Below are 22,320 nucleotides of genomic sequence, written 5' to 3' on the forward strand. Positions count from 1 at the left end.
TCTCTCTCTCTCTCTCTCTCTCTCTCTCTCTCTCTCTCTCTCTGTTTATTTTCTTTTTTGGCACAGTGCTACAGTCACAAGACAGTGACCTATCCCTGCTAAAGTGTAATGAGAATAAAATAGCTCATCATTATCTGCAGTCAAGATCAATGCATTGTTTGATATTCATAACCTCTTTTGATTTTAGCGCACAGACTGGCAACCTTACAAGCGTGGTAAACAAAGCTTAGGTTTCTTTAGCACTTTGCAGGCAGGTCCATAAATACATTATGGGTGGATTGTAGTGTTTATCAACAGTGCTATTACATAAGTAAACCCAAATCGATGAGAGAAGTATTAGCGTCAGTCTCCCCAGGCATTTGGCCTCTATTTACCACTTACTTCCTCCATTTATCTTGTGCTGCGAAAATAGATTCTAAAAATTTTGCAAATGTTTTCTTCTATGCATTTCTAATACTGTTACAGTGGTGTATCAACACTGACAATCCTGATTATTTGATATGTACTGTGGTTTAGACTGTATATTTATCTACATGCATATTATATCATCTAGGACCCCTGGCTCTGATCCATAAACCCAGGCAGTCAAAGTACTAAGGGTGGCAGCCTAATTCTAAACATGTCAACCTGGAAGTAAACCCTGCTCAGTTTAATAGGCCTTGCTTATTAGTAAATATGCAGAGGACTGCAGACATATCTCATTAGGTGCAAATGTTGGAAGGAAAGTCCCACAGAACTGAATGTAATGTAGGCTTGATACTAAACTTGGAAGCAAGTTCCTGGAATTCTGTGGGGCTTCCAAATAGGCTTAGGAACTCTGCTTAACAGTGTACTCCTATACCTATCTACCAGAAGGAATCCCACTGAGTTCAATGGGAATTTCCCCCTGGTAAGAAGGTATTGGGTTAAAGCCGAAATCTCATGGAGTTTGATGTGACTTCAGAAATATTTCATTTATTTGGATTGTGCACTCAGCAAAGGCTAAATACATTTTGGAAAATGTCCAAGTGTCCCCAATCCCACCCCACCATGGTAGTAAAAAAACCAGCACAATGAATCGAACAATTAACCATGTTGCTGCCCTTTAATGGTACCCTAAAATCACTGCCTACAGCAGGCCTCTTTGTCCTTCCCAGTCACAGAGCTGGCCCTGTGTTCCTATCCATTCCATTCACTTGAGTGTGTCCAAGCTGGCTTTAAGCCAAGTAATTCTTCACTGGTGTGTGGAGCTGGCAGCCAGGGTGGTTTTATATTTGGGGAAGGAAGTGGATGGAGTATGGATGTTTGTCTTTGGCTTTTTGTATTCTGATTCCCGGTGTATTGACATAGATACCTATCTTGTTATACTTAATGGAATATACCTTTTGAAGTTCTATGGACCTCTCTGAATGTCAGCCGCATTATCCTGACCCCACGAAAGTCAATGGGACTTTTGCGGTTGATTCTAAAAGAGTCAAGTTTTCTCCTCTCTAAAGTTCCATGTGAAAGAAATAATTCAGCCTACCACTTCAATTGGACTTTCATTCAATTACTTGGGAGTAATCCAATTCATATAGCAAACAACTTTTGTTTTAGCGGTTTGGGAGCTGACAACATGTAACCCCAAAACCCATACCTTTATTTGCCATGGTGTTTATCTTTCCCATAAAAGCATGGTTTCTGGTCAGATGCATTTCTAGTGGTTTTCAAAGACCTCATCTCTGATCCTACAGAGATACCAGCAATTTGCATATATTGGTGCGGTAAATAACTGTCACTTGAGCATATCTTTGGTCACAGCAGACAACCTCATGTGTGGAAGAGCCAGCGCTACCAATAGGCAAGGCTGATTATTACTGGTTGTTGTGTGTTCGGGTGCCCCCATACTCACTTTGTTCTTTGTATGATTTGCATAGGTGAGAGTTGTGCTGGTGATAAAAGCCCCCCAGGGCAAGCCTCCTCTAAAAGAGCCCGCACGGCTTACACAAGTGCCCAGCTGGTAGAACTGGAAAAGGAGTTTCACTTCAATAGATACCTTTGCAGGCCAAGAAGGGTTGAGATGGCTAACTTGCTCAACCTCACGGAAAGACAGATCAAAATATGGTTTCAAAACCGCAGGATGAAATACAAAAAGGATCAGAAGGGCAAAGGCATGATGACCTCTTCAGGAGGACAGTCCCCCAGCAGAAGTCCTGTCCCTCCGGCCGCTGGTGGATACCTGAACTCTATGCATTCCCTAGTAAACAGTGTTCCATATGAACCCCAGTCACCGCCATCCTTCAGCAAGCCTCATCAGAACGCCTATGGCATCCCTACGTCATATCCGGCTCCTCTCAATAACTGCCCGCCTCCACAAAAGAGATATACCGGAACTGCAGCAGTGACTCCTGAATATGACCCTCATCCTCTTCAAGGGAATGGCTATGGCAATCCACATATACAGGGAAGCCCCGTCTATGTTGGGGGCAATTACGTGGACACCATGGCAAATTCTGGGCCTTCCATCTTTGGTCTGACTCACCTCCCTCATCCTTCCTCTGCCAACATGGACTACAGTGGGCCAATGGGCAACAATCATCACCATGGACCGTGTGACCCACACCCAACCTATACAGACCTTACTTCTCACCATCCTTCTCAGGGAAGAATTCAGGAAGCGCCCAAACTGACCCATCTGTAATATACCATCAGTTACTTAGTGGATCATAAAACTCCCCCAGCCTTTTTTAAAAAAAGAAAAAGGGAAAAAGAAGGAAAAGAAAAGAAAAATACTTTAACCCCCCCTGCCCTTTCTGTTTTGCTTCTGTTTTATTTTCTTTTGGTAAAAAGGAAAAAAAATGCATTTTCTAGTTTATGTGACGTAGCAATATCTGTTGCTTGAATTGCTCCCTAGTTTCAATAGTGGATATTTATCTCCTTGAACTCTTTGCCTTGTGTTCTCCCTTTGAGAGTATACATAGGCTTTCTACTCTTAACTTCAACACTTTTATCAAAACAGGGTATATGAACAAATTTTCTATACAGACGGTTCTTAAATGTGAATTTGTTCGTACAGAATCGATCCCAACCGGGGAAGCATTTTTATTTTAATTGCACTTCTTTTAAATAGCGAGAAAGAAATAAAAAGGCGCTTGAACAGGGGCTCTCTGAGCGAACTTATTAATACGTGTACGTCTTTCAACGTGTGTATGCTGGTGAACTTTCAGATTTATTTATATTTTTTGCAAACTTTGAATAATCTAAGTGTTTAATTTTTTTATTTATCCCCATCTGTTCATATTTATATATATAAATATATTAAAAAATAAATAAACTTCTGTACCCTGAATATTCAGGAGATATTTACCTGGCTGTATGTTAAATGACATACGTAGGAAATATCATTTGAAAGGGGGGAAACTTAAACTCCTTTATTTAAAAAGAAGAAGGAAAAAAATGCAATAAAATCTGGAAAATAAACAGCAGGCCACCACAGAAACAGAAATGGGTGCCTGTTAACATTGAACTAAAAGGAAATGTGTAAACCTGAACGAGAACAACACAAAGCTAGATTTTGTTTTGAAAGTTATACATTCCTTGCTGCTCACATTCTGGAAAAAAATAAAGTTTTTATTCTGAATAATACAGACTTAAGATATGATCATTTGATTTTAGAAAAAAAGCGACAGAGAAAGAGAACAAGGACTGACGCCCTTGGAGCTTTTAAATACATAAATCTCCAATATCCAACCTTCAGGTCTTCTCTGTTTCTCTGAGCTTTCAAAGCTTAGAAGGCTTACACATTTTTTTCTCCACTCCCCACTCCTCAAGAAACAACAACAGTGGGGAGAATTGGAGCATTGAAAATATCCAAGATGGAAAAAAGATCCGCCCTTTCCGACCATAGCTTGAAGACTGCAGTTCTCCAGACGTTTTTCATAAACGCAGCCCATAGGTAACTGTGGCAGCTTGCTCGTTTTTGTTGCATTCATTGTGGCCGAAGGGAAGCGGAGGAAGGGGTGGAGGTGGGGAAGAGAAACTGTGTCCCTCATGTCTGGAGCGATATGCTGTAAATCAAGCTCAGGTGGCTGCGTCGCCTCTGCAGAAGGGAATCTTCTCCTGAGGCCGCAGGCTGAGCTGGGTCCCGCTTGCAGGCTGTTCTCCCTCTCGCCATGTTGGGTCCTCTCTCTGCTGGAGGAAGCCAGCCGTTCCTAATGGGGGAAAAGGCTCTCCTCGCCTCTGCACTGGGGACCTTTGAGCCGATCGGCAGCTCGCTACTCCCACACTTATAAGCTCCTCTCGGGAACAAAAAAAAAAAAAAGGACAATTCAGCGACTGTTTATGCTGAGTGATGGGGAAAATACTTTTTTTAAAAAAGGAAAAGGAAGGGGTGGGGATCTGGAGAGAAGAAAGAGAGGCGAAATTAAATGAACTAAGGCTAAAAAACGAAGAGCATGTAGTTAGACTCATATTTGATATGGCACGGATTCAAAAGCACATTTGTTTACAGGCAAAATACAATTCATCACCCTAATAATGAAGGGACAGATTCAGCAATAATAAATCAGGCCTGTTTGCCAAGCGATCTGGCCCATCCCCGGGGTTGAAAGAGAGTTTGTTCCTTATGGTTTTCTCCACTAACTGAGCTGCTCATCTGCGGTCTTAGAATTTGAAGGGCTTTAATAATCTTTGCACGATTTGTTAATCGAGCGTCCTTTCCCATCCCGCACCCCCTCCCACTTCTTTTCTAGATTGGGTGGGCGAGGTGAGGCAATCGAATGTAAATCTTCTATTGGGGGGGGGAGAGAGAAGGGGAAATAAAATAAATAAAATCCTTTCTTTCCGAAATACCTTTTGATATATCCATAGCAAATTGGTCTCGAAGACCCTCGTGCATGGATCTGCGCTAATAAACGAGTTACAATAAATCCAAACAGTAAACAGATAATTTAAAGATGCGAGGCTTATTTGTTGTAGCAATTGGGTTTGGGATTCTAAAATCACCGGTATACACAATAGTGCATTTAGAGGGGAACTATTCCACATTCAGCATCTGTTATTTCAATCTGAAGGAGATTGTCGCCATGTTGGTCACCTTGGTAGAAATATTATTCATCTCTTCCCTTTTTCATAGTCTCAAGAATCTTCCTGATTTCTTGTCCCAATAACATTGCTACCCCCAATATAAAAAAATAAACACAAGGCGTAGCTAACTACAATGCAAAGAAACATAACTCTGTATTATTATTTTGCCATCCATACAAACCTTATTATAGCTTGAGTTAGGCAAGTCCCATATATACTTACAGCGACGCACTCCAGACTGTAGAAAGGCTGCACCCAGCCTTTTAAAACTCATTAATCTGTTTTAAAAGAGTCTTATGATGGGGAAGGGGGAAAAAACCCAAATTGGAGCTCCGGAATGCAGCATTTGGAGAAAGATGAAGCGAAAATGGATCGTGGTGGATATTCTCCTGTTCAAAATTAATTTGAGAGAGGATGCCTTTTATCAGTGGCGAATAACTGACTGTTTGAGTATTGAAAACCAACCTTTTAAGACAATTTTCTGGGAAGGGGAAGTCATTTCCCCATTTTTATCTCATTTCAAAAGCATATATTTTCTTGTTCTCCTGCATATATTTTCTCCACGTGCTCTCTCTTTTTTTCCCCTCAAACAGGAAAAGGGTCACCTAAATTTTCTCCCTGCACTCCCTCGACTGTATCACATACTGTTAGGATTTCATTTAGCGAAACATAAATTTTGTTTGTTTTTTGTTTGTTTTGGTTTTGCAGGGGTTTTTTGAGTGGAGGGCATGGTTTTTGTTGTTGTTGACCAGCCTCTTTGTTCCAGGTGTTTTTTCTATTAGGCTGCCCACCCCAAAATGCTGGCCCTAAACCCTCCCACGCCGATTTGACTCACAAAGCCTTTCTGGACCCAACTGCCCCAGCCTTCTCCCACGTTCGCCTTTCCTCCTAGCGGGTCCCCGAACAAACCCTCCCACCCATTTCACTTCTAGCACCTATATTCTATAGGGGGGGAATAAAGATTAAAAAACAAAGATCGGAGCTGTCTTTCAGGGTGATGCGAAGAAGAGGAAGTCCCCCACCCTTAATACAGGGGGAAAATCCATTTGGGGAGCAGAAGCAGCTTCGTCGTCCTCTTTTTCCTTGTTTACTCGCTTTTCTTGCTCTCTCTATTTTCCCCCTTCTTTTCTCAGCCACATTTGATCTGGGAAAGAGCAAGAAGCTTCAAATGTGTTCTTAAAGGCCAGAAGCTGTCAAAGCGTTTGGCCCGGGAAGATTGATCGCGCGCAGGCTTCAGCGGATCTTTGTTTGGAGTAAAAGCAAGAAAATTAAAAAGAGAGAGAGGAAAGAAACCCAGCCTACATCTTCCAACAGCATGTATATTTGTAAGGCACCCTTTCCCTCCCTCCCTCCCTCCCCTCCCTCCTTTCCTGTCAAAGATGCATTAAATAGCAACCCCAATCTACATTTTTTAAAAATGTGAACAAATTATTGCAATATCTCGGCCCCTCCCCCACCCTTCCTTAGCCCCTGATCTATATTGTGGGAGTTTATTTGCTTGGAATCAAAAAGGGGTTTTGCCTTTTTTTGCTTTTAAAAAAATCACCTTTAAAAACATTCTTTTCTTTTCCTTTTTGCTTAGCTTCACTCCACCTGAAGATGCAATGGTCAGTTTATTGTTTTAAGCGCTTCCAAGCTCTGCTCAGGATTCTGCTCTGAAATCTAACAAGGACTCGAGGTAGCGGATGGAGCACTTTCGGTCTTCACTGGAATATATCAATATAGAAAGAGAGCTCTTCCATGCCACCCCTCTCGCCTTGCAGAAAGCCCTCTTCTCAAAAAAGGAGGATGCGCGGCCTTTTTCCTGGTTTGCTTTGAAGAAGAGGAAACCTTCGCCTCGTTCCCACCGTGTCCTTCTGGGTCTTCTCTTCCCTCCTCCAGCGCTGTTCATCCCTCCCCTCATTTACCTTTTTTAAAAATAATAACGATGATGATAATAATTGAGGCGATTGGAGAGCTATCCTGTCCAAACCATCGGCATCACGGAATGAATGAGCAAATCGAATAAACCGTGCGCTCCAAAACGAGATGGTAAGGGCAGGAACGGGATAGTCACTTCCACAGTCCTTAGAGCTCTTTGGTTTAATCTGCAGCATTATTGTGGTTTTGTTTCGTTTTTTAAATCCCTGACATTGGCTTTTGACACATTTCACTGTAATCGAGAGAGAAAATACATTTTATTGGGGGCTACGGAAAGAAAACGCGTCAGCAAATTCCAGTGTCGGTTGTGTGAATGCTCTGGATGTTGTTTTGTGACACCCTCCCCGCTTTCCTTTCCTCTTTTGGTCGGGACCTATGTTTACAGTCCCAGTGTCTAATGAAAATCTGCATCTCCTCTGAACTGTCCACTTCTGTCAAGCCAACTGCAGGGAGAAAGTAGCGACCCACCAGCCTGCGTGCTCTTACTCTTCCCCTAGGAGCGAAGCTGCTGGAGAAATTCCTTCGAAACAATGGATGGAGGCAGGGACCGGCGGCCAATTGTTCTCCATACTGTACCCTCAGCTGAAACGGGGAGAGAAATGGGGAAAAGAAGAAGATGCCAGGTCGTGATCGAGGGGGAGGAAACCCCAACCTTGCCGTCCTTTAATTTTTCTTAAGGAAGCGGTTAGTCCTCAGCACAGAGGTGGGACCGGGTTTTGTTGGAGATGGGGGGGAGGGGAGGGGAAAAAAACAAACCCAAATCAAATATAAGCAAAGACTCCCTTCCTTGGCATCCCCTGGCCGGGTGGAACTTTTTGTGCTGCGGTGGAGATGTTGGGGGCCCGCAGTGTCACAACTTTGGAGATTAATGGATGACTTTGTTAATGACTCAGGGCGTCCGATGGAGGTGCGCCCGTGATTTGTGAGGTGCAAGGCGCTTGCTTGACAGTCCCAAACAATGAGAAGGGGGAGTGTGCGGAGGGGAGGCAAGCGGGGCAAAGGAGCCTCCCCGGCCAAGCTAAGCATCAGAGGCAGCAGCAGCAGCAGCAACAGCAGACAACCCACCCAAGCAACCACACACACACACACACACACACCCCTCTCCCTCAGATATCATTTCAGATTAGGAGGCAAAAGGGGGAGAGCGAGCGAGAGAGCGCGCGGCGGAGATACCCTTTCCCCCCTTCTAAAAAGTATAAATAATGCCTTGCTGGCCCCCAATGAGGCGTTCCTTCCCGACTTTTTTGGATCAATCAAACAGACAGTGGCTTCTTTTGATTAAAGCCCAAATTGTCATTGGGCAGAGGCAATCATGTGACAGCCAATTCGGTCCAATTTCAACCTTGTCTCCATGAATTCAATAGTTTAATAGTAGCACGGTCCCCATACGGCTGTAATCAGTGAATTAGAAAAAAAACACCCCACCAGCGATCTTCTATGATATTTTTTTTCCTTCTCTCTCTCTCCCTCTCCCTCTTCCTTTCTCTCCCTCTCTCTCGGTTTTTTCCCCTCCCCCCCTTTTCCTGGGCCTTGCTCCCCCCTCCCCCTCCCAGAAGCGCTAAATAAGAGGGAACTTTTTCTCCAAGGGGGCTGCGAGTTGAAGGCCATGAATTTCGAATTTGAGCGAGAGATTGGTTTTATCAATAGTCAGCCATCGCTCGCTGAGTGCCTGACATCTTTTCCCCCTGTCGGTGATACATTTCAAAGTTCATCAATCAAGAACTCGACGCTTTCACACTCGACACTGATTCCTCCTCCTTTTGAGCAGACCATCCCCAGCCTGAACCCAGGCAGCCACCCTCGCCACAGCAGCAGCAGCCGCCCCAAGCACAGCCCCAATGCCAGCAGCGGCAGCCCAGTGCCAGCCGGCGCCCTCCAGCCTCCGGAATACCCCTGGATGAAAGAGAAAAAAGCCTCCAAGAAAACTGTCCTGCCGCCTCCTTCGGCCTCCGCCACTGGACCAGCCTGCCTGAGCCACAAAGGTCAGTTCAAAGACTTTGCTGCACCTTCAGTCTTCCTGGGACTCAGAGATCTCTCTCTCTCTCTATCTCCATATATCTCCTTTTTCCCTCTCCCACTCCCTCTCGCTTGGATGGGTGCCTCCCTAACTTACGGCACTCCAATCCGGGTTCGTTGGAGGAAAGAGGAGATCTGGTGGGGGATCCACAGGCAGATTCCTCAGAAACCAACCCCGCCGACACCCCCAAATCCCCCCACCCCAGCAAAGTTTCTTTTTTCCTCTCTCCCCTAACTTGTTTAGCGTGGGATGATTTATTTGAGTTGGAGGTGACCCTCCTCTTGTCTCGCTGTCCTAGAGTTGGGATATTTGACAGTAATGAAGAGTGATAGATTGCTCTTGCTCAGCTAAGCAGCTGATGCATTAATTATAAATTGTTGTATGGCTAATATCAAAGTTTGCTCGGGTATGGGCAGGTTGGGGAGATGGAGGCAAATCAAGTTCCTGGAGCTAAGCGAGGAGGGTGGGGGGAGAAAGAAAAGTGGGTCCAAGAGACCGGGCTCACAGGAGTGCAAACACAATGGATTTACTGCATTCATGGGCGGCCATTTTGTTGCAGTTGAAATTTTAATGCTTTAAGAGAGAGAGAAAGAACCCCCCCCCTCCAACTAGCTCATTTCCCCCCACCAGGCTTGGATGTTCAAAATCCTAAAATAAGACATTCTCATTCTCTCTCTCTCTCTCTCTCTCCTCTTTCATATCTCTCATTCTAATGGGGATTGTTGTTGTCTCCTTTTAAGCAGAATCTCTGGAGATCTCCGAAAATGGGACCGGGGGCTCCAGGAGGTTGAGGACTGCTTATACCAACACGCAGCTCTTGGAGCTGGAGAAGGAATTCCATTTCAACAAGTACCTCTGCAGACCGAGGAGGGTGGAGATCGCCGCTCTCCTGGACCTGACCGAGAGGCAAGTCAAGGTGTGGTTTCAGAACAGGAGGATGAAGCACAAGAGGCAGACCCAGTGCAAGGAGAACCAGAACAGCGAAGGGAAATTCAAAGGCTTGGAGGATCCCGAGAAAGCAGAAGACGACGACGAGGAGGAGGAAGAGGAGGAGGAGGAGAAGTCCCTCTTCGAGCAAGCCCTCAACAATGTATCAGGCGCCCTTTCGGAAAGGGAAGGCTACACTTTTCAGCAGAATGCACTAGCGCAACAGCAGGCTGTCACTGTCCACAATGGAGAGTCCCAAAGTTTCCCAGTTTCGCCTTTAACGAGCAATGAGAAAAATCTGAAACATTTTCAGCATCAGTCACCCACTGTTCCCAACTGCCTGTCAACAATGGCCCAGAACTGTGCAGCTGGCCTGAACAATGACAGTCCTGAGGCCCTGGAGGTCCCTTCTTTACAGGACTTCAGCGTTTTCTCCGCAGATTCCTGCCTACAGCTCTCCGACGCCGTCTCCCCCAGTTTGCCAGGGTCCCTCGACAGCCCTGTAGATATTTCAGCTGACAGCTTTGACTTTTTTACAGATACACTCACCACAATTGACTTGCAGCATCTGAATTACTGAGAAATGACAGACCAACTTTTTCGAAAAGGGTTATTTCCCCCCCTCTCCTTTTCCTTTTTTTGGGGAGAGCGGGAGGGGGAGGGGGATGACTTGATTTAATTTCTTTCCCTTTTCCTGGTCAGTATTTTCCTGTTTATTTTTATTTTTCCTTCTCGGTGTGTTGGAGAGCTTATTTTGCCGTTTGCCTATGACACTTTCAGTTGTGCTCGGTTTAAAGCCTAGTCCCATTCTAGGTCCTTCTATGAAAAAGCAATATATAAGGCCTGTAAGAAAGTGATCATATCAAAATTGTATCTTCACTTTCTTTTTATTTTTGTATTACATTAGGATGCGTTGTCATAAGTATTTTTGGTAGAATAAATTCTTGTTTGCTACAAGCACTTTTCTTATCTCTTTCTCTCTCTCTTTCTCTGCTTCATACAAGGAAGTTAATCTCTGCCCCTCCCCTAGTTCTGAAATAAAATTTAAAAACAACAACACAATTTGGTCACAACCTTCGTCCTTTTTCGTTAGAAATATATTTATTAGGGGGGAAGCCAGCGGTAAATGATGGATTTCCAAAGTTCTCAATAGTCAAATAGGTGGAAGAGAGAAAAAATAAACATAAAATAACTCCAAAACTATATCCCCCAGAAGCACAAGTTAAAATGTTTCTGTGCTATCGCAAACGTTTTATTATAGTATAGGTTGAATATATCGTAACATTATAAAAAAATTCTCTTCTACGTTTTAACTGATATTGTATTATAGGCAGAATATATCATATTATTGCAAGTGGAAACAAAAAGCACTACAGCAAGCCTTGCTGCATAAACGGCCAGAAATCGACAGAAGTGTATACTGGTTTCTACTATTGAACGCTATTTTTAACTATTTCTTTTGCGACCCGTGTCTTGGAAGGGGGGGAGGGATGGTGGTGTTGTGGGGAGTCAGAACTGAGAAAGGAAGGCGTTTGATGGATTCTCCAGCTGTCCGAAGGCCCAGAGAAAAGAAACCTAAAAGAGAGGAAACCAGAGGAGAGAATTAAAACACACGCACACGCGGTTAGGATGTATGCAAGGCATATGATAAATCGCTTTCAAATCCTGTGGTTTTCGCTAGGTCTAGCGAACAAAAGCTGTTGGAGGGCACCGAGTCCTACTGGAACTGGACTAACAAGTGTAGAGTCATGAGGTCCGTTTAAAAGTGCTACCAGGCGGGGATAGCTGTGTGTATTCTCTAATCCGATTTCAATTCGGATTGTTAGCAAAATCCAGTGTGCCTTTTTTTAAAAAAGCTTTTTTTTTTTGCCCCACAGCCTATCAGTAGGTGTTAGCATACATCTTCGTGTTCATGCAGATATGCCAGCGTAGATATTTATAGCCCGCTCCTTAAGAACTTCCCCAGATCTTTGCAAGCGCGGATTTCCTGGTTGCTCTCCTATGCGGGCGTTTGTTGTGGCCGTCGTTGGCTTCCCTGTTTTGCAAACCCCCTCTAAGTGGGGTGGCGCTGAGCTGCGTGGGTAATAGCTGGAAGGACTGGATGCAATTCTTCCTAAAGTCATAAATCAAACGCTTTCTGTGAATGAGAATGTCATCAAAGAGATCAATTGCAGGACCACATGCACAAATAAAAATCCTCTTACGTATTTGCTCGGGCTGGGGATCCCCGTCTAAAACCATTAAGCTAGGAGGCGGTTAGTCATAATTCATTTTTATTGCTCTGTTAAAACAACAGCTTGGCTAAGCTTCAGGTGCGGCAGGGAATCCCGGGCGCTCTCCCGCTCTTTTTCGCTCCCCCACCCGCTTTTTGCTAAGGGTTTGCCTGGTTTGTGATACAGAAAACTCCACTCCGGGCGTGCATTTCGGAACGTTTTCCTTTTATACAGAGAAGGCAGCGCTTAGGTTTATTGGGGGGGGGAGCCTCCGGTTCAAAGAACAAAAGAAGCCTTCCATACAAATCGACTCCCCCCACAGCAGATTCTCTCCCCCACCCCAGCATATCAGAACTAGGCCAAGCCCTGCAAATATCCTCTTTCAAAACGAACAAGAGAGAAATTCGAAAGATTCTTTTTCGAAATTCGAAAGATTCTTTTTCGAAATTCGAAAGATTCTTTTTAGTTCCTGGTCGCAGGAACTAAGGCTAGCGAAGGGTTTGACGACGTTCAGAACCACCAGAGGAACCGATTCAACAAAGGCGGGTGTAGGGTGACGGGGGGGGGACACCGGTGGGGGGGCAGGGCCTACTCTGGAAAAGGCCTTCGTCGAGCTTAGGGGGCTTTTCTGTGGGCCTGCTTGCGTTTTCCAGAAGGCAGACATGGGATGGGGAATGTGGTTGCTCCGCCACACTGGGAAAGGCGTTCCCCTCCCCCGATCTCCCCGGCCGACACCACCCCGCCCTCCATGTCTCTCCTCCTGCATTCTGGTAAAACAGAGGAATTGTGTTGGCTTCAGAATGCAAAAGCGTTGGGCCACAGAGACAATATAACAAAAGGGGGAAAGAGTTCTTCTGAACAATGGCGGAGAAATGGGGGAGAAAGTGTGGAAGGGAGCAACGAAGCAGCAGGCACAGGAGGGAGGGTTCTGCTCAGAGAAAGGCGGCCAGGAAGGAGGAAGAGAGGGAGATGATAGGGGCCCAAATGAAATTACCAACTTTTCATAGGAAACAAGGCTTCCTTTAGATCAGGATTTATACCCTGTTTTCAAAGCCGGCATGCACCAACATAGTTTTACATCTAAAGCTGTAAGGGAAAGCTGTTACTGTAAATCCCTACATGCACGTTCTTTTGTTTTACAAAACGCCTCCTCGTAAATCCACTCCTCGGGCCATGAGTTGGCCACTCATATCGATGCGATCTACTCCCAGACCGTCGTGCCTGGGCAATACGTGACTGTGCGTGCAATGAGTAGAATAGAAATCAATTGGGCTACTAATAAAGGGGACCCTGTATCTGTTCTTCCTTCCTTCCAGTAAATTGAAGAAGATATAAATATTATTCTTAAACACACACACACACAGAGAGAGAGAGAGAGAGAGAGAGAGAGAGAGAGAGAGAAAGAAAGAAATCCGAGGTGTGACTACAGGGCCAAAAGGAAGTGTTTTTAAAGTCCCACTAAGAGCGAGTTAGCTCTACCAAAGGAAAGCCAGGAAGTACGTAGGAGATTTTCAAAGTCTCACAGCCAGATTCGGGGCATGTTTGTCTTATCGTAGTATACAATGCATGCTTATCAATATTTTGAGTGGGCCTCGTTTTTGAGAGAGGGAAAAGGAAGAAAGGGGAACCTGGAGAACAGCCTAATCCAGATCAGTAGCATTTTAGGAATGAAAATAGTATTGTAGTTTCAGAGGGCCTAGGGTGGTACAGAATCATACATGGTGTGTGTGTGTGTAGATAACACAGAAGCAACAACTATTAACACACTAATGCTAAATATTGGGCTGATTTCGACATTTGCAAGATGAAAGCATAAGAAGTCCGCATAGCTATTTCCGGACTCTAGCAGGCAAAGTTTGCCTTCTTTCTAGTCAGGCCTGTTTTCCTTCCTGCATTGCAGGGGGTTGGACTAGATGACCCTTGGGGGTCCCTTCCAACTCTACCATTCTATGATTTTATGCTGAATTCTGTGCTGTTGAGTCCTCCCTGCTCACCTCTCCTTCTTGTGCAGATGAAGCCCTCGTGGGACCCACCACCTCCCCACATCCAACCCAGGGGCTTTCCTCCAGGTTTAAGCTGACCCTGCCTTTCCTCCGGGGAAGGTCTAGCCCCACCGAGAGCCAGGCGTCTCTCTTGGCCCCACGGACTTGAGCGGAATCAGGGATTCACATATCCGAGAAGAAAGCACTTGTGGTGCTCGCGAGGGAAATCAGAGAGGCCTCTCCCAACGCCCCGCCATTTGTTTTCCTCGGCTCCCTCTCTCCCTCCTCGGAAGGAGGGCGGCAGCCTAGTGATCAAGTGCCTGGAGGAGCGCTGTCGACCCCCTCGCCCCTTCCTCCAGACAGTCTCCTCCCCCTAACCGCTGGCCATGCCATCCAGAGGCCTGCTATTTTAAAGACTCGCATCTTTCTAGACCTCATGGTTTCAATCCGGGGCCGTGGACACTCCTTGGGGTGTGGGTGGGGAGGCAAAGGTTATACGTGAGAAGCGGGGTGGGGGAGCAATAGTGAATGGGAGCTGAGAGAGAGGAGAGGCCTGGCATTTTGCACAGGCGCTCTGGCGGCTCAGCTGCTGGAGAGAACCTAAGAAAGCTTCCCTGGCAATCTTTGTAAGCGCTTCCTTCCTCTAACCGCGCCCAGCAGCGTCGGATCGTCCGAAAAAGAGAAAAAAAAGCAACCAAGTACCCAGTCGGCAGGCAGGCACACTACCGCCTCCGTTTCAGCCCAGGCTCCCGGCTCCAACTGCCCGCCACTGACTCCCCGTCTCCGGGAGCCAACGGCGCCATTCCCCTGCATTAAAGCCAACCACGCTGCCCGCAGCAGCAACAACAATGGCGTTGCCTTGCAGAGAGCCTCATTTCCATGCAAATAACCGCGAGAGAGAGGCTGGACCAAGCGCATTTTAACTCTTGCCGGTTCGCGCGCGCGCGCGCCGGGCTCTGGCTGAGGACGCCTCGGCAACTGGCAGAGCTCAGCCGCCGTCCTCCTACCTCTCTCCATGCCCCCTAACCTCCCCCAGCCCCCTTGATCTCTCTCTCTCTCTCCACCCACCTCGCGCACACAGCAGCAACCCCAGGCTGATGGAGACTGCCCAAGGCAGACCATAAAGATCCAAGCGATCTAACTGTAGCCGAGAGGGTTTAGCCTAGCTGTGCTCTCCCGACAACAGCCCTGGAGAAAGCAGCAGCAGGAGCAGCTACCCAACTGGGGACGCACTGCGCGGGTCCCTTTGCTTACCTGCCAAGCCAAGGCTGTTCCTTCGTAAATCCATGCAGGAGCAGCCCCCTCCGGCGGCGGCTCTGTGCTTGCTGCTGCTTCAGGCTGAGCGCCTGGGCGCGCACTGCCTCTCCGGCCCGGCTCTCAAACCCCAACGCGCTGACTGGGGACGGGGGAGGAGATGGGGGGTGTGGAGAGAGAGAAGGAAAGAGGGAGAGAGGGAGGTGGTGGTGGTGGCTGCGCGTCACCTTGATGGAGGAGCGTTCGGAATTTAAATGCCACAGCCAGGGTGATCCATCACCAGGAAGGAGCAGGGCAACTTTGGCAGGAGGAGCAGCCATTGGCTGCCGCCCTCACGTGGCCGCCGTCTCACTGTACATTCATATCATTTTTCTTCTGGCCCCCATGGAGGAAGTGAGAAAGTTGGCACGGTCACCCAGGACTCCGAAGAGCCGGTCAACCGGTGATAGATGGACACGGCGAGGATGAATTCCTTCCTCGATTATCCGCCCATCCTCAACGGCGAGTCCGCCACTTGCTCACCCCGTGCTTACCACCACCACCGCCACCACCACCACCACCCCGACCATGGGATTACCACAACCACGTTCCAGTCCTGCGCTGTCAGTGCCAACAACTGCAACGGGGACGACCGCTTCCTCGTGGGCAGGGGGGTCCAGATCAGCCCCCATCCCCATCACCAGACTGCTACCTACCAGCACCACCCCAACCTGGGGGTGTCCTACGCCCACCCGAGCTGTGGGCCGACCTACGGCGTGCAGAACTTCGGTGCGGGGGGCTACAGCCACTACCCACTCGCTCAAGAGGCAGAGATTAATGGGGGCTTCCCCCAGTGCGCTCCTACGCTCTACTCTGGAAACGTCTCGTCGTCCGTGGTTCAGCAGCCCCAGGTTTATGCTGGGGGTCCCGTGGGCTCCGCTCAGTACATCCACCCTTCTTATGGGGACGAGCAACAGAACTTAACCCTAACCAATTACAGCCACCCCCTGTCTCCTCTCCATTCGAATCACCAGGAAGGCTGCGGTTCCCCTTCATCGGAGACTTCTCCTCCCGCCCAGACTTTCGACTGGATGAAAGTGAAGAGAAACCCTCCCAAAACAGGTGAGTCACCTGCCTGAGCGATCACTCTGGACTTTGGAAAGTTCGGGCCCGAAGTTTTCTTCTTTTTGTTATTATGTTTGTAAGGTGGACGCGGAAGATCTGCATTTAAGGTAGATGCAGATCAACTTGATGGTCCCAGGTATGATGGGAACAGGTATGGTTGGGATCCTGAAGCGTACCGGTTCTCCAGACGTGGGGGAAAGGTCGTGTTGTGATTTGAGGTTCCTATTATAACGCTCAGTTTGATGTGTTTGTGTCCCCGCTGTGGATCACAAAGCAGCCTGATCTAGGTGAGTTCAGTTGCTGTTTCACTGGACAGGCGGCCCCTAAGAAGTTAGCCCATGTGCACTCGCTAGGTCTTTACTTAGGAATAAGCAGGTTTCCGATTGGCCCACCAAGTTCCTTTCACTTCAAGAGCTCATTCTCTATGGTTTGTACCTGCGCGCGCCTGCCTATTGCTTCATGTCACCTATAAATCATTGCTTCGACTTAACGTTTCTGATGTGGGTTGTTGTTGCTCTCTCTCTCTCTCTCTCTCTCTCTCTCTCTCTCTCTCTCTCTCTCTCTCTCTCTCCTCCCTCTAGGGAAAGCTGGCGAGTACGGTTATGTTGGCCAGCCCAACACGGTCCGGACCAACTTCACCACCAAACAGCTGACGGAGCTGGAGAAGGAATTCCACTTCAACAAATACTTAACCCGGGCCCGCAGGGTGGAGATCGCCGCCTCGCTGCAGCTGAACGAGACTCAGGTCAAGATCTGGTTCCAGAACCGCAGGATGAAGCAGAAGAAGCGAGAGAAAGAGGGCTTGCTCCCCATTTCTCCGGCCACCCCAACAGGAAGCGAAGAGAAAGCGGAGGAGTCCTCGGAAAAGTCCAGCCCATCCCCCTGTACCCCTTCGCCAGCTTCCTCTACCTCAGACACCCTGACTACCTCGAATTGAAAGACACGCTGCTGCTCATTCTTCCTCTAAGGCACAATCTAAGAGTAAATTTATTGTGTTTCGAACTTCTCTGAGACCCCCTCATCCCCTAGCTCAGGCATGTCAAACCTGCGGCCCTCCAGATGTTTTGGACTACAATTCCCATCTTCCCCAACCACTGGTCCTGCTAGCTAGGGATCATGGGAGTTGTAGGCCAAAACATCTGGAGGGCCGCAGATTTGACATGCCTGCCCTAGCTTATTTTCCGACTCTCACGCAATTGGCGGAGAGAGTAACCCAAACTCTCATCCTGAACCCTTTGATTTGGAGACAAGTCTCATTGATTTTACTGGAACTCTCTCACAAATTTAGCAACTTTGAGGCTGAGATCCTATAAGGCCTGCAAGCAAGCTCTCTGGAACCCAACATGCCTGAGTAGGCAGGCCACAGGACTGCGCTATTAAATAATCCCTAAATCCCATGAAAAGGAGCTGGATGGGACTTTGTGACTATTTTAAACTCAATTGATTTCAATGGGAGCTGGCTCACGTTGGCTGGGTTGTGGCCCAGGAGTTTAGGATCTCACTCTGAGTAGCTTATTCAGCACCACTCACTAAGCCTGCCTCAGTTCCTCAGAGTTGATCTGTTTTCATCTCTAAAGACTGTTTTGTGGGAACAATCAAGAGAATTTGTTAGACCAGAATTGAGTTGCCAAAGACATTGCTACCGTTTTCTCCTCCAACCAAAGACCTGTCAGACCCAAATTCACGAAGAGATGCACTATTGAAAGCGTTTACACGACTTCGAGAACTTTCACCACTTTAATTTAATGTCTCTTGTCTTCTCGTGTGTATGAGTTTTGTTGGTTGTAAATACTTTGTCCCAGAGATTTATCTTTTTACGGATTTTCTAGAAATGTTTAGATAAGATTATGAGCTTAAACAGGGTGGTTACATTCTCAACACTGGATTCGATTTTATAGCGAAAAGTGAGGATGTCACGAACGAAAAGTTGTTCAACTCAATCAGATACCTCAACAATCATAGGTTGCTACTATTTCTTTGAACGAACTAGAAAAGAAAGTGGAAATTGCACTAGGTTTTTTTAAAAAATAAACCTTGCTTATTAGTGTCTACCCCCGCTTTAACCCCCCCCCTTTCCCGAACTCTGTGCTGGATCATTCCCAACCCCCAATATTATCATTAAGAAGGGAGAGGGGATATCCCCCCCACCCCCAGGAAACGTTCCTTAGACTTGAAGTCTTTTCAGCCCAATTCCTGAATGTGATGAATGGCCAAACGAATGTATATTTTATGTGATTGGTGGATGGAACTTGCATGATGCACAACCGCTTGGATGTACTCAGTGAAAATAACACTGAGTTCTATCAGTTGTCATTTGTGATGGAGTACTTTCTGATTTTTTTCTGTACAATCATCCAAGGTTCTGAGATTCTGTGTTTAAAAAGAAAAAAAGAAAGAAAGAAAGGAATCCAGAGCAGAATTTTACGGGTCCTACAAATCTCTGTAATAAATATATTCATATCTCAGGTTTTTACTTTGCTTCGGTATCTTTTGGAAAGCGGAGTCTGGGGTTGAGGTTAATCTTTCTGCACCCTTTCCAGTTCCCCTGGAGTGGCTTTTGATCGGCTGCTCAGATATCCTCCAGATATCCCTACATCGAATTATTCGCGCCCTTTGACTGCACGTTATGTATAGTACCCCGAGATTATACAAAGTAGGTCCATTAATCAATAGAAGGAGAAAGATCCATGTTTATCTTCTGCAGTTAAGAGAAAGGCGAAGGAAGCGGAGCTATTTTTGAACCATACTTGCGGGAACTTCCTGGGTCAAGGGCTAACCTTTTCACCCCGAACTGAATATTGACCTGTGTGTAAACAGAGTCCTCTTCAAAAGCAGAAGCTGTCTTCGGCCGGTCTTTCCTCACATCACAAGCCACCAGTTAAGAGAGTCACATTTCATTATCCCTGGGTATAAAGCTGTCCAAGGAACCCCCAGCGTCACTCCCTGCCTTCTAAATCGTCAGTGACATTTTGAAGGCACAAAGCACGGTAAAAGTTCACAGAGGGAGAAAGAGGGAAGGAGAAATCCTTGTTGATCCAACTCCGATCCCTGCGTGGTCTGCAGACAATTTCCTAACCCAAGTATGTTCAACCCAACGTGTCCCTGCAAACCCCACACCATTCCCCCCCTCTATTTGGAAAACAAGTTCTGGCAGGTGAATTACAGTTTCTTCCTGAAAAGATTTGCAAACAAGTTTGTTTTTGTTTTTTAAAGATCTGCAGAACCCTCTAACGCGCCCCCGCTTTTTCTTCCAAGCTCCCTAGCGCTTTCTAGCCAGAACATCGAGGCTTTCCATTCCAGCTCATCTGAGGAGCTGTATTTCTTTCTTTGGGGATTTAATACAAAACAACAAAACACAACAAAACACCCTCCGCGCTGCAAGATCTGCAGGAGGCTTTTACTGTACAAGCTTTGAGCCTGGACTGTGAAAACAACAGCGGAGGCTGCTGGTTTTGAGAGAGCCGGAGCGCGCGAGTCGTATGTGGCTTCTCGGCTGAAGTGTCAAAAGCAGAGAAGCCTGGATTTGCAGGCGCATCGGCCATATCAAGAGGGCGAGGAGGAGAGACCCCCCTCCCTCCCCCCTCCCTGCTATTGCGCAGGGCTTGTCTCCAAAGGGCTCTCTTGACTGCCTTGTTGCAACTTCAAAGCAGGAGACAGAGGTTTCATTTAATCCTTCCTTCCTCTGCTGGCCCCCCGCCTGCCTGCTTTATACTTTTATATACATTTTAAAAAAATACATTTTGTTGACTAGGGTGAGGCTGCAAACTCAGCAGATGGCCTTCTGCCAGAGGCTTTCGTGACCCAAGGGGCAGCTATCTCTGCATCTGCATGCCAAGAGGGCCTGATCGGGATCACCTCTCGGAGAGAGCTGGCCCTCCTCAAACACGCGGCGGCCGCCTGACCCTTCCGCATCCCTTGCGCTCTTCCTCCCTTCCTGACTCGTTTGGTGGGACCGCGAGAACAATAACAAAAGGCTGGCAATAATATTATTGAGGGTTTCGCGGGTGTTTTTAAAGGAGGACGAATGTGCCAGGCGGTGGGGGTGTGTGTGAGGCTGTCCTAAGATAACCTTCTGCATTTCAATACACATTAAGCGCCCGTCCCCAAGAATCCAGGAAACCGTAGTTTACCCTTCACAGAGCTACAGTTCCCAACACCAGTAACAAACTACAGCTCCCATGATTCTTGTGGGGAGCGGGGAAATGCGCTTTGAACGCGCTTTATAGTGTGGATCTGCATCTTCGCCTTATTCACCGGAGCATGTCTTTCGAGACCTATTATTTATTCGTATTATTTTACCATCTAGTAGGGCTGCCGTTGCGACCCGCTTTAGATCAGGCCGGGGACCGCTAGTGGGCCCCGATTCGGGGACACCAACATAGGGCCAACCCCCCCCCCCAAAGAGTTCCTCCTTGCTGCTAAAAATGTTTCATGTGGAGGTTAACAAGGAATAAATAACTCACTTTTCGTGACGCAGGCTTCCTGACTGACACCCGCAACAGCAGTGCTTCCTAAATAATATCCAGTTCTACCCTAGGCACGTTTACCCTGAAATCTCTCCCCCCTCCGCTGAGTATGGACTTGCTCCCCAGTAAGAGTGTGTTAAATTGCAGCTTCTCTGGTTTGGACAAAGACCAGCAAGAAAAAGCATTCCTCTGGAGCCGCTTCATTTATGCTTGGGCAGAAACACCGCCCTTCACTGGGAGCTGAGGCCGCTCTCCTCATATATCTATAGATATATACGTATATATGACATTTGATCAATAGGCTTGTCAGCCAAATAACATTGCTGACATCTCGATCCTAAGCGGATTTAGAATGGGGTGGTGGTCGGCGGACTCTCTCATACCGTAGATGAACGGTATTTGGAAGGAGACTCCAAAGCATTGCCTAATTTGAGGTGAGATATAAAGGCTATGGGACTTCCTTTGGATGAAATAAAAGTCAAGCACATCGTGTGTGAATGAAGATTTGTGCACGCATGCTTCGGGGTAACTTGCTCTGAGCTTCACGGTTTCACGGCTCTCCGAAACCCACGCTGCTGTGTCTGCGGCTGAATTAGTCAATCGCTGCTACAAATCGATTGATCACACCTGTGAGTCGATTAGTGCCTCATGTTCTCTTTATTTACAAAAGAATTTGCGAGAAATCTTCTCATCCTTTCCCCCAAATTGTGCAAAAGGATGAGGAGGGGGGGTCTCTCTTCTTCTTCTTCTTCTTCTTCTTCTTCTTCTTCTTCTTCTTCTTCTTCTTCTTCTTCTTCTTCTTCTTCTTCTTCTTCTTCTTCTTCTTCTTCTTCTTCTTCTTCTTCTTCTTCTTCTTCTATTATTATTAAAATAGAGATGCCAACAGCAACTATCCTTGGTCTGCTTATTTGCACCCTGGTCCTCTTATGACTGTGTATATATTTATTACCCTCAACTCAGCCAAACGTCTCAAGGAATTGAGCGTCTTCTTTCAAGCCTGAGATCTATTTTCGATGTTCACCTTTAAAGTTTACTTTTGGAGGCTACATTGAGATGCTCGGTGTTTTCCTCTGGGGCAATCAGATTGAAAGCGATCAATATTTACTCAGTCTGAAAAGGGTTGTTGAAAAGGCAGCTCGCAACAAACTGCTTAGCTGCTCACCCCTGTTTAATCTCAGGTTCACCGAAAGTTCAAGCAGAAATGAATTCAGCAGTGGGTCACTTTAGAATGTGTCCCAGTGGTTTATTTCAGCTCTCTGCTAAAGGCAACAATTATTTACACACACACACACACACACACACCCCTCCCAGCAGAGCCTCTTGTCTATTATTCTAATGCTAAAATTGATCCTTTGACTTAAAACTTAAAACATTTTTTACCTAGTTGTGGGGTT

The 22,320-nt window shown here is 46.8% G+C and overlaps 3 protein-coding genes and 2 long non-coding RNA genes across 9 annotated transcripts in view; 3 read left to right on the plus strand and 2 right to left on the minus strand.

Moving 5' to 3' along the window:
* Nucleotides 1-3,601, plus strand: part of HOXA3 (homeobox A3) — an 18,272-nt gene extending 14,671 nt beyond the window's left edge. For all 3 annotated transcript variants that reach the window (XM_060280696.2, XM_060280699.2, XM_060280697.2), the window contains exon 3: nucleotides 1,896-3,601. In XM_060280696.2, coding sequence (XP_060136679.1) covers nucleotides 1,896-2,659 — 764 coding nt within the window. In that variant the 3' untranslated portion in view covers nucleotides 2,660-3,601. The remainder of the gene's footprint in view (nucleotides 1-1,895) is intronic.
* LOC148684226 (uncharacterized) lies at nucleotides 3,358-6,363 on the minus strand. Its single transcript, XR_015946415.1, has 2 exons — nucleotides 6,066-6,363; nucleotides 3,358-5,432 (listed from the first exon to the last, which is right to left on the minus strand). It is a non-coding gene; the product is annotated as an uncharacterized LOC148684226 (long non-coding RNA).
* HOXA2 (homeobox A2) lies at nucleotides 6,362-10,864 on the plus strand. 3 transcript variants are annotated; one of them, XM_088654189.1, is made up of 3 exons: nucleotides 6,362-7,647; nucleotides 8,517-8,945; nucleotides 9,721-10,864. In XM_088654189.1, the coding sequence occupies exons 2-3, from the start codon at nucleotides 8,570-8,572 to the stop codon at nucleotides 10,485-10,487; spliced, it is 1,143 nt and encodes a 380-aa protein (XP_088510315.1). In that variant the 5' UTR covers nucleotides 6,362-7,647; nucleotides 8,517-8,569; the 3' UTR covers nucleotides 10,488-10,864. The 3 variants fall into 3 exon arrangements, with proteins under 3 accessions (XP_088510315.1, XP_034984986.1, XP_034984987.1); XM_035129095.3 differs by having other exon boundaries at nucleotides 6,362-7,074; nucleotides 7,461-8,945; XM_035129096.3 differs by having other exon boundaries at nucleotides 6,362-8,945; nucleotides 9,724-10,864.
* A 125-nt stretch (nucleotides 10,865-10,989) lies between these two features.
* Nucleotides 10,990-15,621, minus strand: LOC148684227 (uncharacterized). Its single transcript, XR_015946414.1, has 2 exons — nucleotides 15,357-15,621; nucleotides 10,990-11,482 (listed from the first exon to the last, which is right to left on the minus strand). It is a non-coding gene; the product is annotated as an uncharacterized LOC148684227 (long non-coding RNA).
* Nucleotides 15,622-15,805: 184 nt separating this feature from the next.
* On the plus strand, nucleotides 15,806-18,925 carry HOXA1 (homeobox A1). The gene is made up of 2 exons (XM_035129099.3): nucleotides 15,806-16,457; nucleotides 17,042-18,925. Exons 1-2 carry the CDS (start codon nucleotides 15,806-15,808, stop codon nucleotides 17,395-17,397), a joined length of 1,008 nt encoding a protein of 335 aa, XP_034984990.1. The 3' UTR covers nucleotides 17,398-18,925.
* Nucleotides 18,926-22,320: the final 3,395 nt, after the last annotated feature.

Source organism: Zootoca vivipara, chromosome 11 (assembly GCF_965207765.1).
Source record: "Zootoca vivipara chromosome 11, rZooViv2.hap1.1, whole genome shotgun sequence".
Taxonomy (NCBI): Eukaryota; Metazoa; Chordata; class Lepidosauria; order Squamata; family Lacertidae; genus Zootoca; species Zootoca vivipara.